Here is a 21,929-nt window from a genome sequence, read left to right on the forward strand (position 1 = left end):
CTAGGATCGCTTGTGGCCTCGTACGAGTATGCTTCATTATATTTTATATTGACGTACCGTTTCCGAAACGTCATGGCGTGGCTTTACACTTAACCATTTTGCGACACTAGACTACAGCCAGGGAGCAGCAATCTTTCCTACCACAAGTAAGTTTGTGTTTTCAGTCCTAAAACACGCATTTCAATGAGCACATAAACGAGCAATGCATAAGGAAGCCCTCAATAAAATTTGATTTTCAAGCCACTAGAAGTACAACTGTCTATGTCTTGTATCAGTAGTACCTTCTTTTTCCTATTCTGAAGTTTCATAAAGTACGTAACGCTACAGCGCCAACCTAACACACAACAAACCAAGGTTCAAACTGTCAATACGTGTTCTTTCAACGTTTACGATGCCGTCGCTTTCTCGTCAGGGCTTCGACACCACACCGTGACACAAACATCGTTCCAGCCGCTGGCCCAGCGCCTATCGCCAGTTCGAGGAACAGAACAAAGAGAGAGAGCTTTGAGCAGGGACTCGGGCTTTGAGTTGCACTCTCACTGCAGGTGACAGCAATTGCACTTGGAGCGAAACCGAAACCGCCAAAACATACTTGTAGACTAGTTCGCCTGTCAACAGGATGCCAATCCAATTTTACGTCCGTAGCCATGTCCGTAGCCTACTTTCCCATCATTCTCGTGATGGTTGAAGGAGCGTAGAGTTTCATATTAGTATTTATTTAGAAACTCTATGTGTGAAAGTGTATGTCCTGAGCGTTGCTCACTACAGTATTCTATGACTATAGTTCATCACTATACGCGCTGGAAGACAACACGGCAACGTTTCTGGAGCGGGAACGAAGTTGGCGTGCTGTTGACGACGAGCGGCAAGTTTTCGCGCTTTCCCGAGAGGTGTCAACAAGTTGTCTGGATTGGAAAAGTTAGCGTGTCGTCACTAACATAGAGTAACTATATGGTTACTAAGCTTTGGCTTCGATATAGCTGCAATATCGAACGGCGGCGGGCCTAGATGCGCTCCCGCAGCTCTCCCCACGATCGAAATAGGAAAAGTGTGAACATTGTCGATACGTAACGCATACATGTAACGTGTTACTATTGTATGCCTAGCTTTGAGATCTATAATGTTATCACTCAGGCGACAACAATCGGAGGTGTCTCCATGCGTCATGCGGTGTGTCGCACCAGCGTACATCCCAATCGAGGTGAATGAAATGAATGAATGAATGTTTATTTTGACAGAAATAAAATACAAAGAATCTCTGTCAAAGAGGCTGATAAAAAGGCACGAATGCCTGACTAAGTGTCAGTCCCCTTCTCCGAGCCATTCCCAGTGCACAAAACACTCAAGCACGCAGGGTAAGCATGGTACACAAAATGGATACATACACAAAAAAGTGAAAAGTACATGAAATATGTAACAGAAATACTGAATTTGATTTGTGTGCAAAAGAATGAACAGTCATACCTGAAGCGACAGCAAATACATGTTCACTTTTTTTTTTAATGTTTAGGGACAGTGATTCATTTAATATAGTAAGTAAGCCAGGGTGATGATTAAAAAAATCTGCAACTATGAATGCCTGCTTTTGAATGCCGTAATTGGTACGGATCTTTCCCTTGTTGTTAATTAATTGCCTTGTGTTATATTTATGTTCATTCGGGAGGTATGTTTTAAAAAAGGCGCTTTCATTGAGTCTTACCTCTTTAAATATTGCAATGGCTGTCTTTTTTGTTAATGAGGTTTTCTAATGTAAAAATACAATTCTTCTTGAAAAGAGGAGCGGAGTGGCTTCTATAGGGCGCATTCTCAATTACTCGAATCATGCGTTTCTGTAAGGTTAGTAAACTATGGATGTTAGTTTTTGTCGTGGTACACTACACAGATAAACAATATTGGCGGCGCGAATGCACTAGGCCGTAGTATAATTGTTTTTTTAATCTAGAAGATCTAATCTAGAACTGCGAAGCTCCGAGGAAGCACGTTTTGCTAGCTTTCGTGGTCCTAAAATTTTCTCGGTACAATTTTCTAAACACTGTTTATCTAGCACCCAGATATCAATCTTTACAAAATAAAGAACATTAAAATAACTCGATCGAAAGGGCTGTTGGATAAAATGAGCTGATGAAAGTAACTGAGTATGCCACAATCAACCAGACGTACGTACGCGATGCGTTGAAAGATTATGCGCACTCTTAAGTCTCGAATGGTGCCTGTGCGTGCAAAGGCACCTCGCCTATTCGAGAGAGATGAAAAACAAATTACTACTATTTGCAACAGCAACTTTATTTTCTGCAGTAATACATCGCGCGATGAGCAGCATCAACAGCTTGCCGGCGAGATTCAGAAGCACGGGAGAGCCCATGCGAACAAGGGCCGTTTGGCAGAACGGTAGGCATGGCTTTGGTTACAGAATGGTAAAGAGCACGCCTTCATGTCGGCACGTACTGATTTTATAGTATGTCCTCCGTCATCTTACGCCAGAAGTTCAGTAATGTGGAAAGTTGGGCTAGTTGGTGATTAATCATCATACCTTGCTGGTGAAGCAGCGCACTGACACGAACACAGTGAACAGTAAAGTTGCAGCGAGTGTCGTCTTTTCGTGTGTGTCTTGTGTCCTGTGTCTGTGTCAGTACACTGCTTCACCAGCAAGGTATGATGATCGCGGCAGAACATTGGTTGCCAAGCATGATAATATCCGAACATATTTGAACAGAGTATGTTTAATGTGCTTGCACGAAAAAATAGCTTCATCCATTCGCAATTGCTGACAGACTCGAATGTGCGCCTTTCTTTCATATCCCAGATTGATCATGGGTGCCCAGTTCCGAGTTCGTTGCCGAGTGCTCACTGGGAACAAAACCTTCCCAACATACACGTGATAACATCAAGTCCTTTCTGATTATGCTGTTAATGCAGAGCTGGCGCTTCACTGCTATCGCAGCGTCGACATTCACAAAGTCGTCGCCGCTGAACCTGCACTTAACGCTTGTTTCTTTAAGTTATTTTTGCAGTCGAATACAGCAGATTGGTAGCCTGTCGACCTTGAGTCATCTGACATTGCAGAAATCCCAGACAGAACACGTTAGAATCGCACTAATTCGCATTAAACCACTACCTTTCCAAGCTGTCGCTGGGAGAAAACGGAATCCGCACATACCAGTGCGAGGAGAAGAGCAGCGCAGTCGCATGGTGAGGTAGCTTTTAAGAATGCAGCTAGGGTTAGTACAGAGCAGTTTATGGAGCTGTTACAGTTTTACGTTAGCATCACAACCACCTTTCATAACGGTCGACTTTATGTACAGAAATCTGGTATATGCATTGGTTCCTCGGTTGCTCCTGTGCTGTGTGATATTTTTATGGCTCTTTTTTTATAGATGCCTGGAGGCGAAACTTTATAATCTTCCAGTGTTACATGTGTTTCGCTATGTCAACGACTCTTTAGTGATTTTAGGTAATTATTCTAATTGTGACCTTGACAGTGTTGTCTAATGTTCTTAACTCCTTCTCCTCTGAGGGGTAAGGTTTAAATTTCACCCATGAATTTCACCCATGAATTCACCCATGAATTCACCCATGGACAGCCACATCTATTTTCTCAACCTTAAATTGCAGTTCATTGGTGCCCACTTTTGTTGGTCGTATAACCCAAGGTCTAACAAAAGTCTTTTACCCTGCAAGAGTACACATTTGAAACTTTAAAATGGGGCATCATCATGTCTAGTTGCCTCCCTGCCCTGCATAAATCTTGTGCACAGGCTGTATGATCCAGTTTCAAATGTCACGTTGAGCATCTGTTTGCTGGCTACTGTCATCACTTAATTTGCAGTACATCCGAGAGCCTGCTTCAAAAAATAAAATCTCCCAAAAGGAAAGAACAACTGATCTACCAAAAACCACCTTTTGTCATGCCATATTTGCATTGTCTATCCCATAACGTTAAGAAGGTTGCAGAAAGATATGGCATTCGCGTCGTTTTTTCAGCGCCTTGCAAACTCAAGAAAGTGTGCCCACTACTGACCAATGCAAAAAAGGTGTGTAGCTCATGCAAGAAGAATCATCAGAACAAGTTCACTAAATGCATCTCTAATGTTATCTACGAGATACCTCTGTCGTGCAGCCAGTCCTACATAGGTCAAACTGGCTGTTGTTTCAATGAGCGTGCACAGGAACATGAACGATCCATGCGTACCGGCACAGGCAGTAATTTCCTCTTGCACTGCAAGAGATGCAACAGCCAAAGCTGTTTGCCTAAATTCATTTCAAAGGCAAAATCGGAAACAGAAAGAAGTTGTCAAGGCATTCCATATCGCTAAAAGGGGTCGCAACTGCATTAGCTCACCTTCTATATCACTATCAATGAAGGAAATTGTATTCTTAGATGGGCATATTAAGACTCCCATGCTCTTAGAGCACACGTGGCATTGCTATTTTTCATCACTGCCTTGTGCACAATTTCATCACATTTGTTTATTCTTTGTTTACCTGTCTTGTAGAACCTTATGAATTTTCTGCCTTAACGAAATAAAGTCAGTTGTAAGTTTGCGCTTTGTGTGTGCGTTTCTGTTTTCGTTCATGTCCCGTCTTATTCGTGCAGTTTAAAATTTTGCTGGATCTATGAACCGACTAGCCCAACAACATGCCCTACATCATACAAACGGTCGCTTTGTTGTGCTAATGTACCGTAGATGCATCACAATTTCTCAGAACTGCTGTAGTAATGCTGAATGTCGACTGTAAGGCACGGCAGCAAACTGCTAAGCTCTGTGTCGATTATGGAGTCAAATGACAATATTAAAGAGCTCACAGCCATGGTTCGCCTGTATTTTGGTAGCGATAAAATTTAACATGTCTGACATGCTAAGAATTAAGTGAATGTGAAAACACTAGGTGGTTAAATTTGGTCCTCAAACTAGATTGGAGACATTTACTAAAAATTTAACCTAATTCATGTGTAGCCTTGGCACACAAGCCATCGATCCCATAGCTTCCTAATACTATGCCGTATTCACTCAACGAATGCATTTTCAAGTACAGAAAAGGGCCGAATGTGTGCTTATTTAGCATGGGATTCCCAGTGATTTAGTCACTGGCTTGTGTCAACTACTATTAGCAGTGTTTTCGTCAGTGACAATATGTATGATTGGACAGCGCAGTTTCACCATGATGGGTTCATGAAGAGCACTGCCACAGCTCGGGCACGTACGCAGGAAGGGGCCCAAGGGGGCCCAGACCCCCCACTCCAGAAATTAAGCGGAATACCCCCTCGCCCAAGCTACCACTCCTCACACTCACTCCTAAAGTGCCACCAAACCAATCTTGACAGCTTGACACTACTTGACTTGACAGCTATTCAGCGTTCAAGGTTTTGCTGCCTTTTTCAGAAAGCTCCTTTTGGATGGCGGTAGTTATCAGCATCTCCCTGAGCGTGAAGGCCAGTTTTCTCATCCATTCGGTGCCCACACAATTAACTCAAGATGCAGTCACTTGTCACCATTTTTCAATGATCACGCGCATCTCTGTTGCTTCATTAGTTTAACCATCTTTGTTTAGACTGATCCAGGGACCAGGAAAGGGATTCAGTTCGTAGTCAGCTGGTCTGTGTGTTACTGGAACGAGTTGCAGCCGGAGGAAATGCCCGTTGCGTTCAACTTTTCCTTTTGCTTCTTTATTTCCTTAAGTGATGGCTCGCCGCGCCACTGGCAGATCCTTGGAATGATTATGCCCGCAGTACGAGTTAAATAAGGTGGAAAATAAAATAACGGTAAAGAGCGACCATTGTCAAATCCTGCAATAACTGTTAAACCCATAAGCAATATGACTGTCACCTGTTACCTCGTGTGGATTTTCCTTAATTGTGCAGCACTTTTCATGCGAAATTGGCTGCTGGAAACAGAGTCCCAAAGGGTTGAGAAATTAAGCAATCTACTAAGGGAGAGAGCCAAGGCAACAGCCAAAGAGGAAGGAAAAGTGAAAATTTATAAATTTAACCGTTGTTTATAAAAATATTTATGGATCAACATCTTTTTATTTAAAAAGGAAGTACAGAAAGCGCTGCTGGAAGTGGAAAATAATTCCATGTGTTTTGAATGACGCTTCTACAGTTATCAGTCTAGCTGCCTGACGTAGCCACTACTGCTGCTGCTGCTACTGTCAAGCACACCATGTCGGGGGGTTAAGAGCATGTGTATACATGACGGGGGCGAGTTGGAGAGGAAAGGCAAGGCTAGAAACTCGTTTTCACCCCCGCATCAAATGTGCACAATGCCCTCTGGGGCTCCCTGGCCATCGCCACTGTAGTTATCCGTGACTCCCATCAGAAGCATTGCAGAAACTGCAGTGCTTCCCTCCTGTGAGTCCAGAGGGGACGTAGATAGAACTGTAGGAAGGAGGGAGGAGAAGAGGCAGTTTCCATACAAGGGAGGGAGGGAGGGGGGGGGGGAAGTGATGTGAGAAGGCAAGGAAACCCTACTACTATATGATGGCGGTTGTGGGGAAACTGGATAAGCTTAAGTTCAAGGTACGGTACAGTATGTTGCTGCTATTTCTGAAAAATAAACACCATGCGACTATGTCAGGGGGACAAACTACACAGGGCATGCAGAAGCAGAGCTGCATTACTTAAAGTGCACCGGAGGGTCCAGGCACCACTATGGAAGCGGTCGACCATCAAATCAAGACTTCTGTGCCCGCCGCAGTAGCTTTGCGGCTATGGCATAGCTAGAAGCCGTGGATTTGATCCCAACCACGGCAGCCGCATTTCGACGCAGGCGAAATAGATAACGCACATGCACTTAGATTTTGGGACACGTTAAAGAACACGAAAGTGTCAAAATTAATCCGGAGTCCGCCATTATGGCATGCCTCATAATCTGATTGTGGTTTTGGCACGTATAGCTCCATAATCCAAGTTTAATAGTTCTGCCACAATGTGATGTGCCATGTGAGGCAGTGACTATGCTCAACCCACTCAGAGGTTATGAAATTTGGCGCACAGCTATACCTCAAGAAAACATGTCTCTGTGTGCGCTGTCTACTGCGCAGGCAAACAGCAGTGGTGCACACAAGGTAATATTTAACATCAACTCACCACTCTCATGTTAGACTAAACGCTGAATTAAGCTTTAGCTGTCGACATCACCGCTAATTATCGTCAAAGCATCCAGCACGGAAAGCTTCGCTTACATCAATTCCCACAGTGCGTGGGATCTGCATATTTTTTTCTAACCTTCCGCAGTGGGTGCGGTACGTCTAGAAACACAGCGTCCTGCACTCTACACAGTTGTACGGGACTGGCGGCCACGCATCGTTACACAACTTCCCAAATAACTATCGGTTTTGGCACTTGGTAGAGCAGCAAACAAGGTATCCAAAAGAACTGTGACCGTTCCTCAAATATATATTTCTCCATAATTCTTCCAGAGCTAATTCAAAATACACCACTAGAAGTCATTGTATTACACTTTCACTTTACTTGTTCTTGGCAGTGTTCTTCCTGCGCTTCTTTCATGCTCGAGTCCATTTGATGTGGTTCCTTGTTTGCCAAGGAGAAGTGTATCTCACAGGTGTACCTGTGAGATGCACCTTATTTCATTTCCCTTTTGCGGGTTTACGTGTCTTTATGGCAAATGGTAGACATTATTCACATTTGTACTAGTAAAGGTACCCCTCCTCAATGATTTGCATAGAAAAGTTACCTTGGGTTGCCCCCGACAAAAAAAATCTTATGTACATGCCTGCCACAGCTGTAGTGGGGGCACATGCAGAGGTCAGTGTAACTAGCTGTGCTGCTGAAGCTTCTGAGCTAGTAAGTGCAGGAGGTATTACAAAAATAAGCATTATGTTGCAGCTCTATCTTATTTATCAGTTCAGTAGTGCCATACTCATAATTATGTTACTTGTAAATATTGAAAATCGTCATAAGTCCTGTGAAGGACAATCACATGAGTTACTGCTTTAGTGTGTAATGGTTTAGCCACCTGTAAATGTTCACCAAATGTAACTGTACGTGTTGTTAAGCGCATTGGGTGTAATAGGCATGTTACTATACCATGCAGGCACCATATAATGGTGCATCAGAGCAGCACATTGCACCTAGTCAAGTGGTGGAAAACACAGAAGATAGCACAATGTGTACTGCTGCTAATGCTTCTGTGCTGGTGAGTTGTGAAACAATTCAGAAATAACACATTTCTGAAGTGAGCCTCTGTATGTCTGATCCCTCGAATAGTGAAGTTAGTTCAGCATGCTTCACTAAGTACCATATAAACTCTTGCATATTTGTTTGCTTTCAGAGAGATCCATATGAGGAACACACTTATGCATTTTCTCCAAGATATGTCCCTGTGAGTGAATTGCAGTGTGGAATATGTCTACTTAACATTGGTTGTCTTTACCGACTATTGTAATTCCTTTTTCTTTGCTTTTCTATTCCAAACATCCTCATCTAGCGTGGTCTTGGAAAATATTACGAATATGTTTTCTTCATTTCAGGCACCCAGGCCAATTTTTTTGTATCACCTGAAAAAAGAAGGATTTTGGCACCCAAACAGAGATTTGCATGTGTCAAAGTGAGTGGTGCTAAATGCCATGGAAAAAGAGATAATGCAGAATTGTCTAGCTTCATTCTTCTGCCCAATCAAACTTCCACACCAAAACGATGACAGAAAACTGATGTGTATGAGACTTTGGGCAACTCTGTAGAAGCCCATTGGGGACATAATGACCACAGCTACCAGCCAGTGTTGGACAGCAGCATGGAACTGTAAGTGTGTTGCTGATTTGGTAACAGCATTACATTCACTAAATTTTTTTCTTTTTTCAAGTAATCGCCACTCAAACTGCAGTCTGAGAAAAAATACATTGCCTTTGAAATTTGTCTACTGCAGCTTTTCAAGACTTGCAGTGTTAGTGGTACATAGGCTTGTCTACCAGGGGTGCAGAGGGGCAACATAGGCCTTTAGCCCTCCCCCACTCCACCCTTTGGAAAGCCAGAAATACGCCGCCTGGAGTCCCGACCAAGATCACTCGAGTGTACAGAAAGCTGCTTGAACCCCATATAAGGGGGGGTCTGGCCTCTCCACCAGCTGCATGCGAAGTATCAACCACATTGGTCAACAGGGCACTCATCACCGGTACGTATATAGCACACAGGCTCTACTTGGTTACAACTAGTAAATTTGCCCACCTCTACACGTTTGCAGTAGTCTTTCAAGACTTGATGTAGCCATTGATTCAGGCTTGTTGGTCTGTCATACTGGGAACCTAAATAGCGCAATTGAGGTTCCCAGTACTTTCAAGACTGCTTTCATTTATTTGGCCATGAAAGGTTTTCTTGCAGTGAAACAGGAGGCAGGAGGAAGCATTCTCTTCTTGCTGCCGGTGCTCTTCGTTAAGCCAGCGTTGTGACAGCGAGTGCTCTTGGTCCTCAAGTGTTTATATTTGCCTTTGCGTGTATGACACCATGCTTGTCATAGGCTTATCTGCCGGAGGTGGAGGAGAGACATGCCCCTCCCCCTACATTCAGGAGTGAAAGGGAAAAGTAGGCCATTCGTGCCTTTCCCATCTACACATACGCATACACACTTGTGAAAGTGGGCACTGTCAGCTGCACACTGCCAAATCCAACAAAAGAAGAGTTGGTGCCAAGATTTCTCAGAATTATGCCCGCATAGGTATGGCTTCTTTATTACGTATCCCTTGTTTAGGCAGCTAGGATTGGATTTCTGGCCTCACTGTCACAGGCTGTAACAGATGACACTCCGCCGGCCGCACTAAGCAGTTTAGGGTCACGGTAACTTGCATTGCAAGCCACCTGTGGGACGTGCCATGCATGCCTGCATTGCCAAGAAAGCTGTTGCTGGGCAGGCCAAAACATGTTTAACCTACCATTTCTTGCATTATTCTGTGTTTGTTGGGGCTGTCTAACCTAACGACCTTTGAAAGCTCAAAATCAGATTTGCTTTTTTTAATTTACTGAAATTTAATCACTTGTCATTTCAGCAATTTTGTCGCTAGATTTAACATTTTTTTGCCTGTTTACTTCAGAATTTTCTATTTAACAATCAGCGACTGCAAGTGAAGCTTGTATTGGCTCACAAGTGGTGTTGTAGTAGTCCTGCAGAAAAATCCCGTTGCTCCTAGAGCAGAGCAGCTGTGGGAAAGGGCGGTTTGATGAGTTGACAGTTGCGCTGGCGCCGGAGCATGAGTCATTAGCAAGGATTCCGCAAGCAATCACAGCCCTTTCGCTTCCACCAAGGAGAGAAAAAGCAGGAAAGGGTTTCGCGTGTACTGTGCCAGCTTCATTTCTGTTCAGTTAATTCTCAGAAAACAGATGGGGCGGCCATGTGTTATGCGTTCCTGCGAGGAACTGGCAGCGTTCGTCAAGCAGCGGCAAGAACTCGCACATGAAAGGGCTCTCTGTCGGTGCGCCGATCCAGCTGTTAAGGCCTAAATATAGTCCGTCGTAGCGCAAACGCATGCACACGTTATGTCACGTTAGCAAGAACAACAGCATCTATAGTTCAACCAATGGTTCAATCCACTGATACTGTCAACATAACCAGATGCGGCCAATGCGCTCCAATGTGCTCAGTGTCTAATGGCGCTCACCCACGTGCCGATAACGTCGGACTGTAAACACGCTTTTTAGAGCCACCTGAGCACAGGCAATCCTACAGCAATGAGAAAAAGATCCTGAGCTGAGGAAGTGGGAGGCTGAAACAATCTGACACCGTTACCTGCGGCTTACTTAACCGTGACGAAAGTCAGGTGCACGCAGGACAAGCTTCGCTTACCCCCCATTTTCCAGTAGGGAAAGGGTTTGTAATCTCTTTTTAGTGACTTTAATGAACAATTGACGATATTTCAATGAATTAAAAGCTAGATAGGGAGCTTCGAAAATGGCCTTCTAGAACGCAGTTTAATATTCATAAGCTACATGTACAAGGCCAGAACTGACCATGATGAACTAACGGTTGCCTTCACATTGCTAGCCGTCACATTCTGGTTGCGCTTGTGCTCACAAAATTGATGTTTCTTTGTAATTTACAAAGCCTAATTGAATGCATTTAAACGCTGAATGTTCAGCACTGTTAGCAAATCCATTCGATTGATGGACGTGTGCAAGCGTGGCAGAGAGGTAACTTACCAAAACCAAATGGAATAAATGTTATGTTCATATTTAAAACACAGGCAGGTGGTTGAAGACATACCTACTGCATAAGAAAGACATCAATATGAGAATGGCTGATCTCGTTAATGCTCATCTGAACAAATTGCTTATTTCTTACGACTTTTGGACCAATCAGTGCTCCATGGCTACTTTCAGGTAAATCAAGGGCTGAAATGGTGTGTCTGACCTGTACAGATCTCGTGTAATTGCCTATACCGTGTTAACAACATGCAGCCAAAGGGGTTCCACGGAATGTAGTTCTGCTGCAACAAATGTCAAGAAACAAAAAAAAATTACGGATAATATTTAGACAAAGTAGAGTAAATTTTTATGCTAGGAAAACTGTATTGCATGTGTTCTTTTGAGTCTATTGCATGTGTTCGTTTGAGTCATGTTATATTTATAAACCTTCTAATCTTAAGGTAATGAAAAACTTAAGCTGTCATAAGCCGTTATGTCAATATTATGTCACTTTCAGTCACCCCACACATTGCACCGCAGACTCCTCGTCGCCACCTTAACTATTTCAAAATTACTCGACCTATTGCTTGACCGGCCGTTCTAATGCCTCAAAAACATGCCGCCAACGACTTCCCCTGAATACCTCCTAACCTTTCGCATCCCCAACACGCTCCCAAGCCCCCGTATTTCTTAAAGATTTCATTTTTCTCTTTTTTTTTCTTTCACCCCCCCCCCTTTGTTGTGTCTTGGTACGGCCCTGGCTCCCCCTCCTTTTTTTCCCTTTTTTCCCTTTTTTTCTGCTTCTATTTCTTTTCTTTCCTCCCCGCGTGCCCACTCTCCCGCTCTTGTCCCCTCGCCTTGAGAATGAGGCTCACAGACGTCGGACGACAGCGCCTGTTCCCTCTTGTAATCTCTCTCTTTAAAACCAGCCGCCAGCGACAACACCCGCACGTGACGTCACTGCACTAACCCTTTAAAACTAACACGCCGAGGATGACGAGGCCGCCTTTGACGAAGATAGGTCCACCTATCGAAACGTTGGCCAGCCTGTCTGAGGTACTTCTTCCCTGTTCACAAAATTTTATACCACAATGTCAATATTAGAGGCAGGTGAATATCGACTTTTTCGAATACGAATGGAATACGAATAGTAAGTATTGAATATCAAATCAAGTATCCAATAGACAAACACAGACGCACATATTTGCTGCAGGAATATTTATGTTGGTATATTTAGGAGCATGTTTCTACTGAATAGACAGTCAACTATCATGGACAATTAGGATCATCCTAAACATAATAGCACTACAACCATCACAAAAAGAACTGCACGAATAGCCGCTTGACACCTTCAGAGTCTAGTGGCAAACAAGCTTTCAAAGATAGACAGGCTACTGTATGAACAGCTTTCCAAAAACGTTGAACAAATAGTTGTTGAAGAAATACCAGAAGTTATGGAAAAGAAAAAGCTAATACAGTATTTGTTTGCCCGAGACACAGAAAAGGCCCTGTTATGAGCAAAACATCACTGATTGTAATGTTAAATATAAAGCTGCTACATGACTATACTGCAAGAAAGACTAATTGGCAAGCCAGAGGCAGAAATAACCGGTTGTCGTGTAATGGACAAAAAGAAGGGGAACCTAGGGGTGCGATTTTGTAAGGGCACCGTTTTTGTAAGAATGCTCACACATTTTGTTAGTCACTACCATATGAAACCACCCGATAATGTAGAAAAGAAAAGCATAGAGGAAATTATTTGTAGTTTTTGACTGAAGTGTAAACTCAGAAGCTAAAGAAAGGGAAATGGAGTAAAAAAAGACAACTTGCTAATGGTGGGAGCCGAACCCATAACCTCTGCAATACGTGCATGTTGCACTATTAATTGTGCTACATCGAAGGCATTTCTCCCGTCCATGTATTCTTGGGCATTTATGTATGTGTACAAGATCTAATCCAAGAAGTATTAACCAGTACCACATGCCCACAGTGAAACCAAAAACAAAGCTTGCATTACCAGTTTTGTTTCTGCATTGTTTCAAAAGCTTTGTTGCTGTTTTGTTTCTGATAATTATAATTTGCGATAATTTGTTCAGGAGATGGAGAACAGCAAACCAATTTTAAGTCAATTGTTGCAAATTGTTTGGTTAGTTTCAATATTTGAAAGTGCTGAATAGTTCATTTTCATATATGAATAAGATATCACACACCAACCATTCAGATCCGAAATTACAGATATTCGCCCAGCTAAGTACATTAGTAAAGTTAAAGCCCTCAATATCCTGCTGGTAAATTCACAGTTTTTCTTAAGCTGCACGGACATTAGGCCAACTTGAAACGTCTTGGCAAATGATTTACTTCACGTTAGCTTATATCAGAGTCTTCCAAGCACATACATTCTTAAAATCCACTTCACAGTTCTAGTGAAAATTTTGGTAACTTTTTTGTCTCACTCCAGCGACACGTTCAGAAAATATTGACAATACTACAGTGTAATGGTTCATAATGTGCATTTGAAAACCAGATCTGTCAATGACAAAGATAACTTTCACTCATGTATTTTTCAGCCTTTTTTTATTGCAATGATACTGACACGTGTACTTGTCTTTATCGGGCGACAAGTATTGTCGCCTAACAAATGTTATCGCACAGCGCGGGACGCGCCTGCACGTGTCCTAAGTTTCTGGAAAGTTATCGATGCTTCTATCCGCTGTCTGTTGTCGCCGAACGTTGTGTTATCTGATTTCATCGCTTGACACGAATGGTGTAGAACATTTTAGAAGGCATGCGGGTCCCAACGTTTAATCTGGAACATTCGATGATTGCTGTATAAAAGCCGACGCGCTTGACCCGCTGATCAGATTTTCGACGATCGCCGACTGTGTTCGCCGCTATCGTTGCGCTTTAAGTGTAGCCTGTTTTGTGGGCACAGGTTCGCCCAATAAAAGCTAGTTTTGTCTTTCACAGTACTGCTACTGTGTTCTTTAACGTCACTACCACGTGACATCTGGTGGAGGTGCTTGTGCGTTCATGTACCGAACGCCCCCGCAAAGCCGCGATCCAAGCCCGAAGCCCGAGGACAAAACCAAAGTCGCCCAAGACCAGCGAGCTAGCCGCCGGCTGCAAGGACTGCCCCCAGAGCACGGACTCCTACCTGAGACGTGCAGGAAGATCGCCACCAAGTCCACCCCAATGGCAGCCCCAGCATCCCCCGTCGTGCTGCAGCAGCCCAGGGAGCCTCCGACGTTCCGCGGTTCAACGTTCGAGGACGCAGAAAGCTGGCTTGAGACATACGAGTTAATGTAACCGGTAATGCGAGTTAACCGGTAATGCGTTTGTCCTCTCGGATTCCGCCGCATCTACCCCGACGACCATGGTTCCCGAACCAGACTACGACATTAATCCAAGTCTCCCAGTGATTAAGCAACAGCAGCTCAGAAGTCTGCTCCGACGATACAAAGGCTGCTTTTCGACGACATCGAGGATTCGACAAACACCAGTCGCCAAGCATCGCATAATCACCGAGGAGTACGCTCGACCACTCCGCCAAAGCCCTTACCGAGTTTCGCTGCGAGAACGCGAAGCTGTAAGAGAACAAGTCGACGAAATGCTGCACGACGACATCATCCAGCCGTCGAAAAGCCCGTGGGCATCCCCTGTTGTCCTGGTGAAGAAAAAGGACGGAACCCTACGTTTCTGCATCGATTATCGTCGTCTGAACAAGATCACGAAGAAGGACGTATACCCCCTTCCACGGATAGACGACGCATTGGATCGGCTCTGCAACGCTAAGTACTTCTCGTCGATGGATCTCAAGTCTGGCTACTGGCAAATAGAAGTCGACAAGAGAGATCGCGAAAAGACCGCCTTCATCACGCCAGACGGCCTCTACGAGTTCAAGGTCATGCCATTCGGACTCTGCTTGGCACCTGCAACTTTCCAGCGCGTCATGGACACGGTGTTAGCAGGATTGAAGTGGCAGACCTGCCTTGTTTACTTGGATGACGTCGTCGTCTTCGCCGAAAATTTCGACGATCACCTTAGGCGGCTTACGACAGTACTAGAGGCCATCAAGTCATCAGGGCTCACTCTGAAGCCAGAAAAATGCCGCTTCGCTTACGACGAGCTTCTGTTCCTAGGCCACGTCATCAGTAAATCCGGAGTACGCCCCGACCCCCAGAAAACAGCCGCCATCGCAAAGTTCCCGCAGCCCACCGACAAGAAGGCAGTGCGTAGATTCCTTGGCATGTGTGCCTACTACAGGCGCTTTGTCAAGGACTTTTCACGCATCGCCGAGCCGTTGACACGTCTAACTAAATGTGATGTTGAGTTCAAGTGGGAAACGCCGCAGGCCGACGCATTTGAAGAACTCAAACGACGCATGCAGTCGCCGCCTGTACTTGCGCACTTCGACGAGTACGCCGATACAGAAATCCATACTGACGCCAGTAGCCTAGGCCTCGGTGCCGTTCTAGTCCAGAGGAGAAACGGAGTCGAACAGGTGATAGCTTACGCTAGCCGGTCGCTGTCAAAAGCGGAAGGCAACTATTCTACGACCGAAAAGGAATGCCTCGCCATCGTTTGGGCTACAGCTAAATTTCGCCCTTATCTTTATGGCAGGCCATTCAAAGTCGTCAGTGACCATCACGCGTTGTGTTGGCTAGCGAGTATAAAGGATCCTTCAGGACGACTGGCGCGGTGGAGCCTCAGACTACAAGAATACGACATCACTGTAACCTACAAGTCCGGACGAAAACACTCCGATGCCGATTGCCTATCACGCGCCCCCATTGACCCGCCGCCGCAAGATGACGAAGATGACGACGCCTTCCTTGGCATGATAAGCGCGGAAGACTTCGCTGAACAGCAACGGGCAGACCCGGAGCTAAAAGGCCTGGTGGAATATTTGGAAGGGCACACCGACGTTGTCCCCAGGGCATTTAAGCGCGGATTATCTTCCTTCACGCTTCAAAACAATCTCCTCGTGAAGAAGAACTTTTCACCAGTCCGCGCCAACTACCTTCTTGTTGTCCCGTCAGGACTTCGTCCAGAAGTATTGCACGCCCTACATGACGATCCGACCGCTGGACACCTCGGTTTTTCCAGGACACTATCGAGGATACAAGAAAAGTATTATTGGCCGCGCCTGACTGCCGACGTCGCCCGTTATGTCAGAACATGCCGAGACTGTCAGCGACGCAAGACACTGCCAACAAGGCCAGCCGGATTACTACAGCCAATCGAGCCTCCTTGCCGACCATTCCAGCAGATCGGGATGGACTTGCTGGGACCCTTTCCGACGTCAACAACCGGAAATAAGTGTATCGTCGTGGCGACAGACTACCTTACCCGCTTCGCTGAAACTAAAGCACTGCCGAAAGGTAGCGCAGCCGAAGTGGCAAAATTCTTTGTCGAAAACATCCTGCTTCGACACGGCGCCCCAGAAGTCCTCATCACCGACAGAGGAACGGCCTTTACAGCGGAGCTCACCCAAGCCATTCTGCAATACAGTCAGACAAGGCACAGGAGGACCACGGCCTACCACCCGCAGACGAATGGTCTTACGGAGCGGCTGAATAAGACCCTCGCCGACATGCTAGCGATGTACGTCGACGTCGAACACAAGACCTGGGATGCCGTCCTGCCGTACGTAACATTCGCTTACAACACGGCGGTGCAAGAAACAACACAGATCACGCCGTTTAAGCTGGTTTACGGCAGGAATCCGACGACGACGCTCGACGCCATGCTGCCCCACGTCACTGACGAAGAGAATGTTGACGTCGCTAGCTATCTCCAGCGCGCCGAAGAAGCCCGACAGCTCGCCCGCCTACGGATCAAGAACCAACAGAGGACCGACAGCCGACACTACAACCTCCGACGACGCTTTGTTGAGTACCAGCCCGGCGACCGTGTTTGGGTTTGGACACCGATACGCCGACGAGGACTCAGTGAGAAACTACTCCGACGCTATTTCGGACCCTACAAGGTCATCCGACGTATTGGCGCTCTGGACTATGAGGTCGTGCCAGACGGCATTTCGCATTCACAGCGACGTCGCGCACGACCTGAAGTGGTCCACGTGGTGCGTTAAACCATTTTACGGACGCTAACGAACTTTCCTTATTTTGTTTTTTTTTTTCTTTGCTATGAGTGCTTACTTATTACTTTCGTTTGTTTGCAGCATCGGGTCGATGCTTTTTAACCCTTTCACTGCCGGGTTTTTTCCTCACTGCCGCACACTCCCTGCCAGGTTTTTTTTTACATGTTAGTTTCTTGAAAATCCTATGCTAGTAACACACTACAATGCTCTTAACGTCATGTAAACATTTTTATTCTGGATTATCTCGCAGATACCAGTTTTCCTTAAAGAAATTGGCACTTAACTAATTAGCAATAATTGTCTGCTAATTAGGATGTCCAGGTGTTTAGAATACTTTTTTGGTGTGGTATTCTTCAAAACAAGGCACCACACAAAGCGGCACCTGGCAGCTAGAACACAGATAGCGAGACTCTTTTCGTTGCTTTGGTCGATGCTGTGTGTTAGCGCAGACGCGGCAGACTCGTGTTGGGTTCTGCTTCGCGGTAGTCAGTGGTATTAGAGACAGGAAGTGGCGCGCTGTCAGCCGTGTTGGATGCCGCTGGACGGCATTGGACGGCTCACTGGACGCCGCTGTGATGTCATTGCAGATTCCTGAGTGAGCTGGATCGAAAGCATGCTCCTGGGGCTTGAAATCTTTCTTCTTCCAGCAGAAATCCCGCTCGCCAGGTTTCCTCTTCTTTCGCGGATTTCTCGGTGGTAGGGGCTCATCATCACTCTCATCACTCGACAAGGCACTTAGATGGGCTGCTTCCTCGCTGTCACTGTCGTCGGAGTCCGAATTCATAAGCAGTTCTTGAATTTCTTCGTCCGTCAAAGAGCGGACAAACGTGGAACGCTGCCTCGCCATGGCTGCTCCGCTGCTCTGCCGAGACGAAGACGAAGCGACGCGGACGTAGAAACATGCGCGCCACCTGTTGAAAAATCATCCTACTGGTTTTATGTTATTTATGTGGGATCTCCATAGATGGCGCTACATGCTTGTATATTTTTCTTTTAGACGAGTATTATCGGGAGCGGCAGGGAGTGAGTTAAAAAGCCAAAACGAGTATACTCGGGCGAGGCAGGGGGTGTGCATGTGTGGTCGCCCGAGTTATCTCGGGAGTGGCACTGAAAGGGTTAAGAGGGGGGTATTGACACGTGTACTTGTCTTTATCGGGCGACAAGTATTGTCGCCTAACAAATGTTATCGCACAGCGCGGGACGCGCCTGCATGTGTCCGAAGTTTCTGGAAAGTTATCGATGCTTCTATCCGCTGTCTGTTGTCGCCGAACGTTGTGTTATCTGATTTCATCGCTTGACACGAATGGTGTAGAACATTTTAGAAGGCATGCGGGTCCCAACGTTTAATCTGGAACATTCGATGATTGCTGTATAAAAGCCGACGCGCTTGACCCGCTGATCAGATTTTCGACGATCGCCGACTGTGTTCGCCGCTATCGTTGCGCTTTAAGTGTAGCCTGTTTTGTGGGCACAGGTTCGCCCAATAAAAGCTAGTTTTGTCTCAATCAGGTTATCAGCAAGGTAGGCAATCTTTATAGTGCGTGCAACCTGGGCCCACTCTGAGTATGCTTTGCCCAGTCATGAACATGAACTTCTCCATAACTTCAAGAAATATTTTACAATAAATTAATGTAAATCTACCTAAGCGCCCTCCCACTCGCACTGTGTACCAGCTCGCTCCACTCCCTTTGGAAGCAGCCCTTTGTGTCGGGCTTTGCTGTAAAGCACACAAAAAACAAACTTGTATTGGAGGAGTGAACAGGGAAATTATATACAGGTTTACGGTAACAGAGCTTCCGTCGTTGGCGTGGCATCAGTGCCGACAGGGTAGCGTCATTAGAGCGATCCCAGGCGGCATGTACTGTATGGTCACTTTCCAATCTGCATACCTCGCAAACTTCACTCTCCCTTTCTTTATATATATATATATATATATATATATATATATATATATATATATATATATATATATGTTCTGGACTTGTGTAAGAGAATCAACATGATGATGTCGGAGTCTAAAAAAATCCGAAAAGTCATGAAAGGGATCGAGGATGATGCTTTCAACATACTATTTGCTGAGAATCCTCAGTCTTTGACTGACATAGTCACTGTCTGCCAAAGCTATTGCGCGACAACACATTGCTGGTTTGGCTATCACGTCCAACCAGTCAGTGCTCCTTGCTGAAATAAAAGCTTTCGTCTGGGAGGAAGTTGCACGCCAGCTCTCCTTGATGACCTTCACTCAGCCAACGCATATACAATAGCCTGCCTAGACCTTTTTGCTTCCGCTTCGTCGCGCGATCGAGCGAGAAATCGCTGAGGTCTTGCCAGACCAGCACTAATATCTTCCTTTGGCCGCACCACTCGGCTACGCTGAGGTCGTTGCGGCCCCTCCGTAGGTCCCGGTGGCTGCACCACTCGGCTACGCGGAAGTCATTGTGATGACCCAACTACTCTCTCAAGTCTCCCTCTCCATTATGGCGATGTTGTGGCGAGGCCTTGATTGCAGCCCGCTATGCACCCGTACTATGCATCCTGTGACATGGATGGGACCTGCCCCAGCGAACCGGTGGCATGCTCCCAACAACCGTCCTACCTGCTCTGTGTGCAGTTAGGTCGGTCACATCGCACATTATTGTAATCATGTGCAGCTGCCTAGCGCTGCACCACCCGTGACAAGCCAGCCAAACCCTCCATATTTACAGCCCCCCGTTGGCTATGTCACCGACACTGCGCCCAATGCCAACTACCCACCGTTCACCGTCTCCTCGCCGCTGCTCACTGTCGTCAATGCGACCTCGCCCCATAACTCAGGATGAGGAAAACTAATCATCACAGTCCAAGAGGCAAGGCCTGCAACACCATTAAAATGTGAAAGTCAACACAGACCCTCGAACGTAATCGAAGTGTTTGTTGACAGTGTTAACACATCTGCACTCGTGAACACAGGAGCCACCATATGTGTTATGGACGCTAAGCTTTGCCGCTTAGTTCCGAAAGTCACAATGCTCCTTTCTAGGCTGTCCCTCTGCACAACCAGTGCTCAGCATATTAACACCTTAGCAGCTTGCACTGCTCATGTTGTCATTGACGACGTTTTATGCACCATAGAATTCATCATCCATTCCTCATGCTTTCATGACGTTATCCTCGGCTGGGATTTCTTCTGGCGCCACAGTGCCATTATCCATTGCACATGGGCCGAAATCGAATTCTTGCCGCCGTTATATTTCCTGCTCACCGACAATTCTTCGTTTTCGAGGAAACTGCTCGTTTAAGCTGACACCCATGTTCCTCCGAATGTGTCATCGGTCGTGCCCATGTACTGCAGCGGAATCTCGGACGCTGTTGCACTACTGTCTCCACCTGACCAAGTCTTCTCACTCGGAAAGGTCTACTGCTACGTTTTGCGACAGTGGACATCACACAGGGCTACAGCACTGTTTTTGATAGCAACCCATTTCCATACCCTGTGATGTACCCTGAGAGGAATGTAGAAGCCATCGAAGACGTGCGACGTATGGACATGCCTGATGACCATTACTGTGCTAGTTTCAGTGCGCTCAGTGCTGTTTCTACGTGGGACTTATCGCCTTACACTATCGCCTTATAACCTTGCACTGGTCCAGCAGTCTCACCTTTTTGTGCCTGTTAGAAGTATTTCATTCTTCCTTCGATGTAGGGCAATCTTCCCTGGGCCGGATGTCAACTGTTAGACATCACATTGACACTGGCTTGAATGCACCATTACGGCAACAACTGCATCGTCTATCTCCTGCAGAACGCCGTTCAACAAACAAGTCGATGACATGCTTCGCCGCAATGTGATACGACCTTCCAACAGTCCATTGGCATCACCTGTCATCCTTTTTAGGAAGAAAGATGGTTCTGTGCGGTTCTGTGCGGTTCTGTGTGGACTACCGGCACCTCAACAAGATCACTCGCAAAGACGTCTACCCTTTCCCGCTCATAGATGACGCAATGAAATGTCTACAAGGGGCAGAATTCTTTTCATCTTTAGATTTGCGCTCAGGGTATTGGCAAGTACCCATGTCAGACTCTGATCGACCAAAGACAGCTTTTGTCAAACCCGGCGGCTTACACGAATCTAACGTCATGTCTTTTGGACTTTGTAATGTGCTCACAACTTCTGAGTGCATGATGGACACCGTTCTGCACGGCTTAAGCTATTCTTAAAGAGTGCCACATTGTTTGTCGCACTACTATGGCATGTTAGCCCCAAACCAATGGCCTTACAGAACGTTTCAACCGTATGCTCAGCGACATGCTTGCCAGGTACGTCGCCTCCAACCACACAAATTGGGATGTCATTCTGTCGTTCATAACCTACGCATACAATGAATGAATGGGTGAATGCTATGAACGTCCCCTTTGGAGCAGGGTGGTGGGTTGCCCCACTACGCTCTCATTATATTGCCTAATGTTTTACCTGTGTTGAAACGAAAAAGAAAAGGAAAAAGAAAACACAATGGATTTCCATAACCAAACTTTCTGAACCCGTATTTTGAACTTTGTTTTTGCGTGCCTCCGTTTTTTGTCGTTTTCCTACTTTTCTTCCTCCAATCTTCCAATCGCCACTTACTAATCTCTACTGGGGACATGTTCACTTTGTTTATTAGCTAGCAACACAATGTCATCCTCATAAAACAAACCTGAAAGCTGCTGCTCTACTAT

The 21,929-nt window shown here is 45.8% G+C and overlaps 1 protein-coding gene across 17 annotated transcripts in view; it reads left to right on the forward strand.

Moving 5' to 3' along the window:
- LOC139049191 (uncharacterized) overlaps positions 1 to 21,929 on the forward strand; it is a 54,495-nt gene continuing 32,566 nt past the window's right edge. For 2 of the 17 annotated variants that reach the window (XM_070524546.1, XM_070524545.1), the window contains exons 1-6: positions 960 to 1,201; positions 3,982 to 4,031; positions 8,055 to 8,156; positions 8,292 to 8,342; positions 8,491 to 8,761; positions 8,886 to 9,131. In XM_070524546.1, the coding sequence (XP_070380647.1) occupies positions 1,099 to 1,201; positions 3,982 to 4,031; positions 8,055 to 8,156; positions 8,292 to 8,342; positions 8,491 to 8,571 (387 nt within the window). In that variant the 5' untranslated portion in view covers positions 960 to 1,098 and the 3' untranslated portion in view covers positions 8,572 to 8,761; positions 8,886 to 9,131. The other 15 variants (XR_011508169.1, XR_011508165.1, XR_011508170.1 and 12 more) reach the window with 15 other exon arrangements.

Source organism: Dermacentor albipictus, chromosome 8 (genome assembly GCF_038994185.2).
Source record: "Dermacentor albipictus isolate Rhodes 1998 colony chromosome 8, USDA_Dalb.pri_finalv2, whole genome shotgun sequence".
Classification (NCBI taxonomy): Eukaryota; Metazoa; Arthropoda; class Arachnida; order Ixodida; family Ixodidae; genus Dermacentor; species Dermacentor albipictus.